This window comes from Mustela nigripes, chromosome 11 (genome assembly GCF_022355385.1).
Source record: "Mustela nigripes isolate SB6536 chromosome 11, MUSNIG.SB6536, whole genome shotgun sequence".
In the NCBI taxonomy this organism is placed as follows: Eukaryota; Metazoa; Chordata; class Mammalia; order Carnivora; family Mustelidae; genus Mustela; species Mustela nigripes.
The window spans coordinates 37,715,132-37,725,693 of NC_081567.1; the positions used below are offsets into that span (position 1 = coordinate 37,715,132).

Here is a 10,562-nt window from a genome sequence, read left to right on the forward strand (position 1 = left end):
CTGCTGCTGTCCTTGGGCTGCTTGCCTGACCACCACCTCTTTCAGAAAGCCTTCCTTGACCTCTCCCTCCAGTCACATCCTTCCACTAGCTGGCTTTCTTCAAGTGCCCACTGGGCGCTAGTTTCCATTAGGTGTGGGGGTACACTAGTGAGCATATGTCCCAAGGCTGCTACCCTGAGTGTCCCCAGATCTGCACCCACCCTTCACTCAACAGTTGGATGGTGTCTGGAAAGAGGGCAGCAGCTAGTAAACTGTCTTTGTTCTTGGCCTCATTCCCCTCCCCCCAGCAAATTAGTGTCCTGCTGTCCTTGATAAACTTCTGGAAGGTCCTGAAGCAGGTGTGTGGGTGGTGGGAGGGCTGGGGGTCCTGAGGAAAAGGTATTCTCCGTGGGAGGAACAGCATGAGTGAAGAAGGAACAGCATGAGTGACAGCTGGGAGGTGGAAACCCACTGTGCCTGTGCTGGGCAGGGAGGCAGAGGGGACACCACCGTTTAATGCTGGATTCGGAGCCCTGAGAGATGCCTGCTGTGACGGTGGGTGCTGCAGGCGGAGTGGGACCTCAGCCAGTAGAGCTCTAAGGAGAACCAGGCTGTTTGGAACAAATCCCCTTCTAAGCTAGATGAGAAGAAGAACTTCCTGTGACCCTGTGTGTATCAACCTGCACCCCAGACAGTGCTGTGCCAGCAACCCGCCCACAGGGATCCTGGCTGAGTCTTGCCCTGACAAGCAGGTGCACGCCTGGTGTCTGGGTCCTGGGCTGGGGCCCTCATCAGCGGTCTTCACCCCATTGGCTCTGCAGAGCCCCCTCGGTCCAGGGCTGCTTCTGGGTGGAATGACTGTGGGTCAGGGAGGCCCCTGCCCCTTGGAGGTACCCCAGGTTTCTGGGACTCTAAAACGGTAATCCTACTTGGCGACCCTCTCCAGCCGCCAGGGCTGTGACCCTGACGAATAGCAAGCCGACTGTCAGCAAAGCGCGCCCTCTTCTCCCCCTCGGATTTCCCTCGACGCCCGGGAACCCCTCTGCGCAGTAGGGCCCAGGTCCACGAGCCTCCGTGATCCACTGGCTCCGCCCGCGCACCTGCTACTCCGCACTGGTCCGGGAGGGGCCGAGATCCGTCTTCTAAGGCACGTCAGTCCTGTCACGGCTCTGAGACCTGACCCGTCGCCGCAGCATCCAGGCGCGTAACGGTGATGATCCTGGAGCCGAGCGGCCTGGAGCCCAGGGTCTCCGAGAGGGCGCGACTGCGTAACCTCTGAGGCTCCAAATTGCGCCTGTGCCTCCACCCGCGCCGGCGAGTCCCCGGTAGAGCAGTGGTCCAGGGGGTGGGGCCATGGGGCTGGGCGGGGCCTCTAGGCCCCGCCCCCGCCCTCTCTCTGCGGCCGGGTGGCGGGGCGCAAAGCAGAAGCTAGGCGCGGGCTGGCTGAGCGCAGTACTGGCCGGGATGCGCTTCCTCCTACACGCCGGGTTCCAGGGCCTGGGCGCGGCACAACCCCATGGCAGGTAGCGGCGGCGTGGGCGGCGGGGTCGGAGGCGGCCAGGGCACGGGGGCCGGGCAGGGGGCCGGTCTGCGGGTGCCGCGTGCGCCGCCGCTGCTCGCCGCGCTGGTGCTCGGCGCCTACTGCCTCTGCACCCTCCCGGGCCGCTGCCCGCCGGCCACCCGCGCCCCCGTGCCGGCCCCCGCGCGCGCTGAGCCGCTCCGCGCCGTCGGCAACCCCGGGGCGCCAGGCCTGCCGGTGGCCAGCGGCCTCGGACGCCGGCGCTTCCCGCAGGCGCTCATCGTGGGCGTGAAGAAGGGCGGCACGCGCGCCCTGCTGGAGTTCCTGCGGCTGCACCCCGACGTCCGCGCGCTCGGCTCTGAGCCCCACTTCTTCGACAGGTGCTACGAGCGCGGCCTCGCCTGGTACCGGTGAGCGCCCGGCCTGTGCGCCCCGTAGGCTTCGGTGCGCGCCCTGGCGAGTGCCGTGGAACAACAGCATGATGGCCCCCTGGGGTCTCAATGGAGACACGGTGGGGTGAGGTATCCAGGGATCCGGGCTGAGGCCAGCCTGGTGGGGGGCTGATACTTGACCTCGGGGACGCGGTCCCCCTGCATTGGGTTTCACAGAAAGGAGGAGCGGTCACTGGCCTGGGGGTTTCCAGAAACTTTGAAAAGTTCAGGGAAAACCCTGGTTCGGGGTTAATGAGGGTTCTCAGCAACACTGGAGGGGGGAATTTCAATCCCGGAGGAGGAGTTTGAAGCTAGCGGGGCTTCAGCAGCGTTGGGAACGCTTCATGCTCATCTGCCCTCCCCCGTTGGATTGCTCTGGGAAAGCATGTCTGACTTCTGGACTGTTACCCCAAGAATTTCTCCTGTAGCCTCCTAGAAAGTGTCTGCCCTCTCCCCCAGAGCCTCAGTTCTGGGAAGAGGACTTCTCCGTGGTTCTGGGGGTCTGGATAAATTCTGGGTTTTCTTTAGAAAGGGGGAAGAGGAGGGAATTAGGACCCCAGCCTCATGTCAAGGGCTCTGTAGTTGTCCTGCGCCTGTTTGGATGGCCCCAAACCCCACTTAGCAAAAGTGGGGGAGCACCCAGTCCCGGCTGAAGCAGTGTGAGGCCCTGCCTTCTCTCTCCTTCAACTGTGTGCAAGCCGGCCATGGTGCCCGTCCCTTCCTGCGGGGAAATGAGGGCTTCCAGATGGAGAATGAGTCACCCCACTCCCGGTAGCTCTCACCTCATCCTCGCCGAGCTATGGGGCAGAGAGGACCCAGCCAAGGTCACCCGGTGAATTAACGGGGAGTGCGGGGTGGCAGGATCCAGACTCTTGACTCCCTAGTACACCAGTGGGCTCTTCCCAGATTCTCCCCCTACCCAACCCACTCCCCAGCCAGTCCCGGAGTTGAAAGCCACTCCTACTTGTTATCTTTGCCTTTTGCCTTAAAATCACTCATGGGTTTGTGGGGGGCCTCAGTGTGAGCAGGGATCCTGGATCCTGAGCTCTGAAGGGTTGCTGCTGTTTGGGGTCCTAGGGAAGTCGGGTGGTGATGGGGAAGCGAGTCCGTCCTTGGATCCAGCTGGCTGATCCCAGCATCCTGGATGCTCAGGGAGAGACAGCCACCCCACTCTGACAGTGCGGCCGCATTCAAAAGCCTCCTAGTCCCTGGCTGCTGCGCAGGGGGAGAGGAAGAGGAGGAAGGAGGGAAAGAAGAAAAGGAGGGGCAAAGGGGTGGAGGACACTCTGTCACCTAGAGCGAACTTCAGAGCCCACCCTGGCCGCCATGAGCGTTGACTACAGGAGCTGCGGTTGGGTGCCGAGCTGAGCTAATGAGGGTCTGCTGCAGGTTTGTCCCAGAGGCTTCTCAGAGAGCCTGGGGTCCGCGGGCCCTGTCTGGCCCCTCTCTGGGTACAGGCTCCGGTGCTGGGGAGGGTGAGGCACCTGAGAGGCAGGGGGTCCTGATTTTCAGCTCTGGGTAGAGGCTCTTGGGATCCTGGAGGGCCCGAGATGGGAGGGGGAGATCCAGGAGCATGTCTAACTCTGGTAGAGAAGAGCCTTTCTCCTTTCTCTTTTTCTGAGCCACCTCCTCTGGAGGGAAGGGTGGATGCAGAGGGTGTAGAGGCTCAGGTCCCAGGGGCCTCCATTAGTCCAGAGCTGTCTCCCAGGGCTGGCGAGTACCCCCCCATTCACCAGCCAAAGCAGAGCTAGCGGGAGCCAGGCTCACTGAGCTTCTGGGGTGAGTGTGCTGACGTGTGGAGGTGCACTTGCTGTGCTCCCGGCTGCCGTGTGCCTCTGGACCTGTCTGTCCTTTCCACCAGCTGTGAGTGTGCAGTGAGCCTCCGAAAATGCCCACCCCTGCCTCAGTGTCCCCTAAAGCAAAGAGGTTGCCCCGCCCTGGCCATGGTCTGGCAGTGGGACCCCGGGTTGGATTCCGGAGAGTGCAGAACCCTGTTCTGGTTGGAGAGTTGGGGCAGGGAGGAGAGGAGGAGCAGCCAGTGCCCACAGTGGAGGGAGGCAGGTGGGGGAACCCCCTGGCTCTGGGGCGCCCAAGCAGCAAATGCAGGAGCAGTGAATTTGGGATCTAAGTCTGTGGGGGGAGGGATATGGGCTTCTGTGGGACTTATCTCCCCCAGCTCACCCGGAGAGAGACTCATGGGACTGGGGACTTGAGGTCCCCACTCCCCCCAGCACTGCAGAGTTCCACACAGAAGCCAGGACTGGTTTCTGCTCGTCCCAGGCTGGGCTGGATGGGGCCCAGCAGAGGTGTAGGACAGAGCTAGCAAGCAGCCAGCAGGGCTGAGGAGGAGAGAGTTGGCCAGGGCTGGACTGAAGCCGCAAGAAAATGCAGTCCAGATGAACTTGGGGCGGGGTGTGGGGGGGTGCCCATAGAGCAGCTTGTCACATGTGTGCCGTGTGGGGGTCAGTGTCTCGTTCCCTCTTTTCCTCCCTACTCTCTCTCACCTCCCCCAAATTCCCACCCCACCCTACCCCATTCCCCAGACTAGGCCTACGGAGAGTCATTGAACCCAAAGATCTCAGAGCTCAAAGCTGGTGTGTGGCAGGAGGAGGCCTGGAACGTCACCCCTGCTCCTCCCCGCGGTGGGAGCTGAGGCACGTCCACCGGTTTGCTCCTCTGACTTCCTCGGAGAGATGCCTCAGTGGGTGGTGATGTCCCCTGGACTCTTCCTGGTAGCCTCCCTCCGCCCAGGCAGGAGTGAAGGGGAGGGGGATATTCAGAAGCTGAAGTGCCCAGTCTGCGAAGGAAAAGAGGGTGCACCCCTGAGGTCACTTGGGGCCTGGGGGATAGAAGGGATGGGAAGAGTGTGTCGAAGGTGGACGGGCTGTCCCTTGAGCAACTGAGGCCGTTGTCGTCCCTGAGGCAGGTGATGAAGGGAGGCCAGTGACTTCTTCTTCTTCCTCTTCTTCTTTTTAAAAGATTTATTTATTTATCTGGGCTGTGGCAGGGGCAGAAGCAGAGGGAGGGAGAGTCCCTGCTGAGCACAGAGCCCAGCACGGGGCTCGATCTCACGATCCCAAGGTCAAGACTTGAGCCGAAACCAAGAGTGGGTCGCTGAACTGAATGGGCCACTTGGCACCCCAGGGATGGTGACTTCCGATGTGGCCTGGCTCACCATGTCTTTGTGGGTCTCAGCAGTGAGGTTCAGTGTGGGGAGACCTCCCTTCCCTCTTGTGGAAGCCCTGGGTTTCAGCCCGCCCTTGGTGTTGTCACCAGCCAAGCTCTACCTGAACTTCGCCTTTTGGAGGGGGAGGACCGGGGACTACTCCCGACTGGACTCCCAGCGGCGGGAGGCAGGCCGAGAGGTGCAGGGGCTCTGGGAGCAGAATCCGAGCGGACTGCAGGGCAGCGGCTACAGCCCAGGGTTGTAGGCTCATGTCTGCCCTCTCCTTCCGGCTTCCTCCGTGAGCCTCTGTGTGCCTGCCTATCAGATGGGGCAGTGAGTGGCATAGAGGGAGTCCCAGCTCAGTCGTTCATGAAGATGGGGGAAGCAGAGCTGTCCCCATCGCTTCTGTAGACCCGCTCTGCCTGGAGCCTTGTTTTGGGGTGGGGGGAGCTCCCATAGCTAGCAGACTGTGCAGCCCACCTAACTCCCCAGAGCACCTGCAGGGTGTCAGGGAGCCAGTGGCAGGGCCTGGACTCCCATGTACACATTCTTGTCCCACCACCAGCACCATCCAAGCTAAGCAACCCCAACTCGTGGGTCTGTGTGTCTGGGCATCCGCCTGACCTGAGTTTTCTTGGGGGTCTGAGCAGAAGGAGGAGACTCAGGTCCAGCCTCCCAGGGTCTTGTGTCTGCAGAGGGGTTCCCTAGGCTGGACAGAAACCTGAACTCCACCCTGTGGGTCAGCTCCCTGGCTGGGGCACAAGCTGTGGGCCAGGTAGAGGCAGCTCCCTCAGAGGACAGGAGGCGGGGCCAGCCCACAGAGACCTCCCCTCCCTAGCACAGGTTCCAACAGCCTCTGCCTCTGTTGACCTAGTTCCCGGCCCTCCCTCAAGGCTGTTTGCCCAGCTGGCCAGGCCACACCCGGCCCTGCCTCACCCTGTACTACCTGGTTTGCAGGTGTGGCCCTGGGACACTTCTCAGTGCACCTGCTTACCCCCCACCCCACCCCCAGCCCCGCCACCTGCCCAGCCTTCGGAATGGGCTGCCCCAGGTTTGGGGTGGTCAGTGGGCTGTCACCAATCACCTCCCCCAGAACCTTGGGATGGGGTCGGTGCTCCCCTCCCCAACCAGAAATGCTGCAGCCTTGCCCTCTGGGGTGTAAGCCAGGTCTGGGAGGTCCAGGCGACTGGGGACTTGGGACGAGTCCTCAGGCCACCTCGCTCACTGTTCTCCAGTGTGCGATGGCTCCATTCTGACCCGTTCTGATCCATTCTGATCTGGTCTAGGTCAGTGAGAATTAGCAGGGCTGTAATCAGAGGCCAGAGAGGCTGTGCCGGGGGAGGGGGGCTGGGGGGGCGGCGCTGCCCTCTGTTGGGGACACTTGTCAGTAAGCAAGGCAGGTGGGGCTGTGTGGGGCACAGGGTCAGGCCGTAGGCCTCGAGGGAGATCCAGCAGTGTTGGTTGTGGCTGCAGTCCAGCTTGGGGAGGGTCCCAGCAGAGGTGTGGGACCGAGCTAGCTAGCAACCAGCAGGGCTGAGGAGGAGAGAGAGTCACCCAGGGCTGTGCTTGGGACACCCAGCCCGAGCACAGGGGAGCCTGTGCTCAGGCCGGGTGTCCCCATGGCCTATATCCCAGGCTGCCCACTCAAGCACCTAGGATGGGTGGGTTTGCTGGGGAAGGCTTGCCCGCCTTGGAGGTTTGGCATGTCTGTGGAGGAAGGGGAGGTTTGTCCTGGGTCTCCTGGGGGCCAGCATTCGCTCTCACCTACTTCTCCTCACTCCTGTCGCCCAGGAGCCTGATGCCGCGCACCCTGGACGGGCAGATCACCATGGAGAAAACCCCCAGCTACTTCGTAACGCAGGAGGCTCCCGGCCGCATCCACAGCATGTCCCCAGACACGAAGCTGATTGTGGTGGTGCGGAACCCCGTGACTCGGGCCATCTCCGACTATGCCCAGACGCTCTCCAAGACCCCAGGCCTGCCCAGCTTCCGGGCCCTGGCCTTCCGCCACGGCCTGGGCCCGGTGGACACGGCCTGGAGTGCCGTACGCATTGGCCTGTATGCGCAGCACCTGGACAACTGGCTGCGTTTCTTCCCACTGTCCCGCTTCCTGTTCGTCAGCGGCGAGCGCCTGGTCAGCGACCCGGCCGGAGAGTTAGGCCGGGTGCAGGACTTCCTGGGCCTCAGACGGGTGGTCACGGACAAGCACTTTTACTTCAACGCCACCAAGGGCTTCCCCTGCCTCAAGAAGGCTCAGGGGAGCGGCCGCCCGCGCTGCCTGGGCAAATCCAAGGGCCGGCCCCACCCCCGGGTGCCATTGGCGGTGGTCCAGCGGCTGCGGGACTTCTACCGGCCCTTCAACCGCAAGTTCTACCAGATGACTGGCCAGGACTTCGGCTGGGACTGAGCAGGACAGGCCAGCCCGTGTCCTGCCCGGGGACACTCAGGAACCACAGTTCATGACCGTCTCCCGGCCAGAGCTGCCTGTGTTCAGATGATGGGTAGAGAAAACTATTTAGGAAATATGGTTTGGATCTGTGTTCTTCCACACAAGCCTTGAAGGCTGCAAGATGGGGGTTGGAGGGGTCCCCATGCAGGGAAGTGGTCATCACACCAGCTCTCCATGCAGGGCACTGTTCCCCTGCCAGGAGTAGTCCCAAACCCAGGCCTCACACATGACTTGAGGTGTGCAGTGAGCTTGGCCGCATGTAACAGATGAGCCCCTGGGGCTCAGAGAGGTTTAGGGCCTGCCCAGCGACACACAGCTTAGACCTATGGTTCTGGGGGTGGCCCTTGGGCTCTCTGGTCAGCCCTGGGATGCTGAGCTAGGTTGTCCCCATGTTCCGGATGAGGACACAGAGGCCTGGGGCCGGATAAACGTTGGATCTGTCCAGCAACTACCCCTGTGACCTCAGCTGATTGCACATCTTAGTGCCCATTCCATGCTTCCTCCTGGAAATCTGGAGGAGTTGCCCACCAGTGAGTGTGATGGGCAGTGGGGGTGTGGTTCTAACAGTGTCCAAGCGGTGGGGACAGTCTGGTACCGCCCACAACAGGCCACGCCCACAAAAGGCCACAACAATGTGGCTCTTACCACCCTCCAGACCCAGAGCTCTACAGGAAGTGACCGTTTAATGGGTCCCACCCCGTACCCCTGCCCTCAGGCCCTGGATGCCCTGGTTCTGTGTGTGACAGGCTCTCTCCCCTGGGGGATGGGCCCAGGTGCGTGCTCAGCTCCTGAGTTAGGCCCCACTGGGCTGGGCGGTGCCCTCTGGTGCCCTGGCGGCCCCTGCCCCCTGGAGAGTGGAGGCCCCAGCCATAGTGCTGCTTGCCAGGTGTTCACAGACTGCCCCTCCAGGGACGCTTAGGCCCAAACCTGACGTGGCCAGGTTTTGGGACCAGACTGCCTCCTCTGCACCCCAGGCTGGGGTCCATATCAAATCCTTGGTCCTGATGTGGCCTGTCCATCCCCTGGCTACTCGCAGCAGCTGTGTGTCTTGGGCCCCAGAGTTGAAATGAGGGAGGATTTCCAGTGATGCAGGAGCCCTTCTTTCTGGCTGACTGCGAACGAGGTGCTGGGGTCAGCTGAGAAGAAGGCGCAACAGGACCTGGGAAGGGAGATGGGGGCCTCTGCCCTCAACAGCCTGGAGCCCTGCCCTTGTTTCTGCTGGTTTTAGGCCCAGAGGACACTCCTGCCTGACTGTCCTGAGGGCCTAGCACTGTCTCTAGCCTCCACAACCAGGGTCAGGCCAGGGACAGCACTGGGAGCTGCTCCCGAGAGACCTTGTTGGAAATATGGTGGGCAGATGTGGACATGATGGTCCTGTGCCCTCCTCCCCAGCTCTGACCTCTGATGTGGGTGCGTGGGGGGTGCTGGCCAAAGTTGCAGTGACCATGAGGAGGAAGGAATCCCTGCTGGGGGGCAAGCACTGGGCTTGGTTGCTCCGGCCCCATTCCCAGGACTGTGGCCCCACTTAGTGACCGCTTGGTAGCCTGCCCCGGGCTGCACGGGCAGGAGGGGAGTCAGGAGCCAAGCTCCCAGCCTGGTTCATGCCTGTCTCCCCTCCTTTCCAGATACACCCTTGTCGTCTACGGCCATACCACCCTGAACGCGCCCGATCTCGTCAGATACACCCTTGTCAGTCATCTACACTCATGCCAGGGCGGCTCTAGGATGCCTCTTTTGTTCTCCTATGATGGGCTTCTTAGCTTGCACGGCAGCTGAGTTCCGTGCACTTAGGGGGTGTCCTCAGAGTAAACCAGATCCCATTATTTTAAAACACTCCAGTCTTCTCCCCCCACCCCCATGGCCTCCAGAATGAAGACCAGATGCCTGACCGCAGACTTGTAGGCTCCCGGAGGCCTGCCCCTGCCCCCCAGCCTGCACGCTCCTCTCGTCCCGAGCTTCTGCCTGTCAGCTCCTTCCACCTGCCAAGGCCCGGGTCCCCTTGGCCCATGCTGTTCCCTGCAGCTGGAATGCCTTTCCTCACAGAAGGCGCAGACAGACAGGGTGCCAGCCTTCGAAAGAGGCAGCTGTGCTCTCCTCCTGGGCTCGCTTCCTCTCCACACCCACACCTTTCCCGAGCTCCCTTAGGTTGACCCACTTTCCCCTTCCTGAAGCTTCTCGGAAGCAGAACTATGGGACTCAATCCTTTGTCTGGCTTCGGTGCCCAGAAGGCAGACTGGGAACAGGGAAGACAGAGGGTGGCCTGGCTCGTTCCGGTCATCCCCCTCCCCGTGGAAACGCACCCGGCCGCCAACGCCCAGAGCCAGGTGCCCGGCTGGGGCTCGGAACACACTGAGGGCAGATGTGGTGGGTCCTCCCGGCTGCGTGCGGGGGTGGGTCTCTGTGGGAGAGTCATCGGCCTTTAATTAAAGTCCCTAAATTGTTTCCCCAGCTGCTCAGTGGGTTTTCCATGTTGGAATGTTCCAGATGGGGCGAGAAGTGCTGATTCAGTTACCTTCTTCCTGCTCTGCTCCGTGGAGGAGAAAGGCCCAGGACTCCTGCACTTCTCCTAAGCCAGCCACATTGGGATGGGGGTGGGGTGGGACTGGGGGTCCTCACCGGCCCCAGGCCCTTGGGCCATGGTGGGTAGAGGCTGGGGGCCCGCCAGGACAGGCAGGTGTATCTGATATGGTGTGAGTACAGAGTTTTTCACCCTGTACCTTCTGCATGTGGGCACTGGGCACCCGAGCCGCCCCCGGCCTGAGCAGCCTCCGTGCCAGCTGGGCTGGGGAGCTTCGGGCCTTGGGTCTGCCCTCCCTGCAGGCCCAGCAGCACGTCCCTGAGATGAATCTTCATTCCAGCTGAGGAGAGGGGACCCAGGAAGTGCCAGTGGCGTGCCCTGCCCTCTTCCTTATCCTTATACCCACATTGCTGGAGTGCTTGCTGCCTGCAAGCCCGTCATCATGGGGGCCCTGGCTTCCTCCCTCCCCTGGAGGATGCCGGGAACCCAGCTGCAATCAC

General features: G+C 62.1%; 1 protein-coding gene across 1 annotated transcript; it reads left to right on the forward strand.

The window, feature by feature from the left end:
• Positions 1-1,396: 1,396 nt before the first annotated feature.
• Positions 1,397-9,963, forward strand: HS3ST6 (heparan sulfate-glucosamine 3-sulfotransferase 6). Its single transcript, XM_059415684.1, has 2 exons — positions 1,397-1,908; positions 6,887-9,963. Exons 1-2 carry the CDS (start codon positions 1,496-1,498, stop codon positions 7,500-7,502), a joined length of 1,029 nt encoding a protein of 342 aa, XP_059271667.1. The 5' UTR covers positions 1,397-1,495; the 3' UTR covers positions 7,503-9,963.
• The last annotated feature ends 599 nt before the right edge of the window (positions 9,964-10,562 follow it).

Excerpts from the sequence above, each read along its gene's own strand:
- HS3ST6 (XM_059415684.1), top strand. The coding sequence starts at position 1,496 with ATGGCAGGTAGCGGCGGCGTGGGCGGCGGGGTCGGAGGCGGCCAGGGC. Across the intron at positions 1,909-6,886 it reads CGCGGCCTCGCCTGGTACCG|GAGCCTGATGCCGCGCACCC; the intron begins GTGAGCGCCCGG and ends CCTGTCGCCCAG.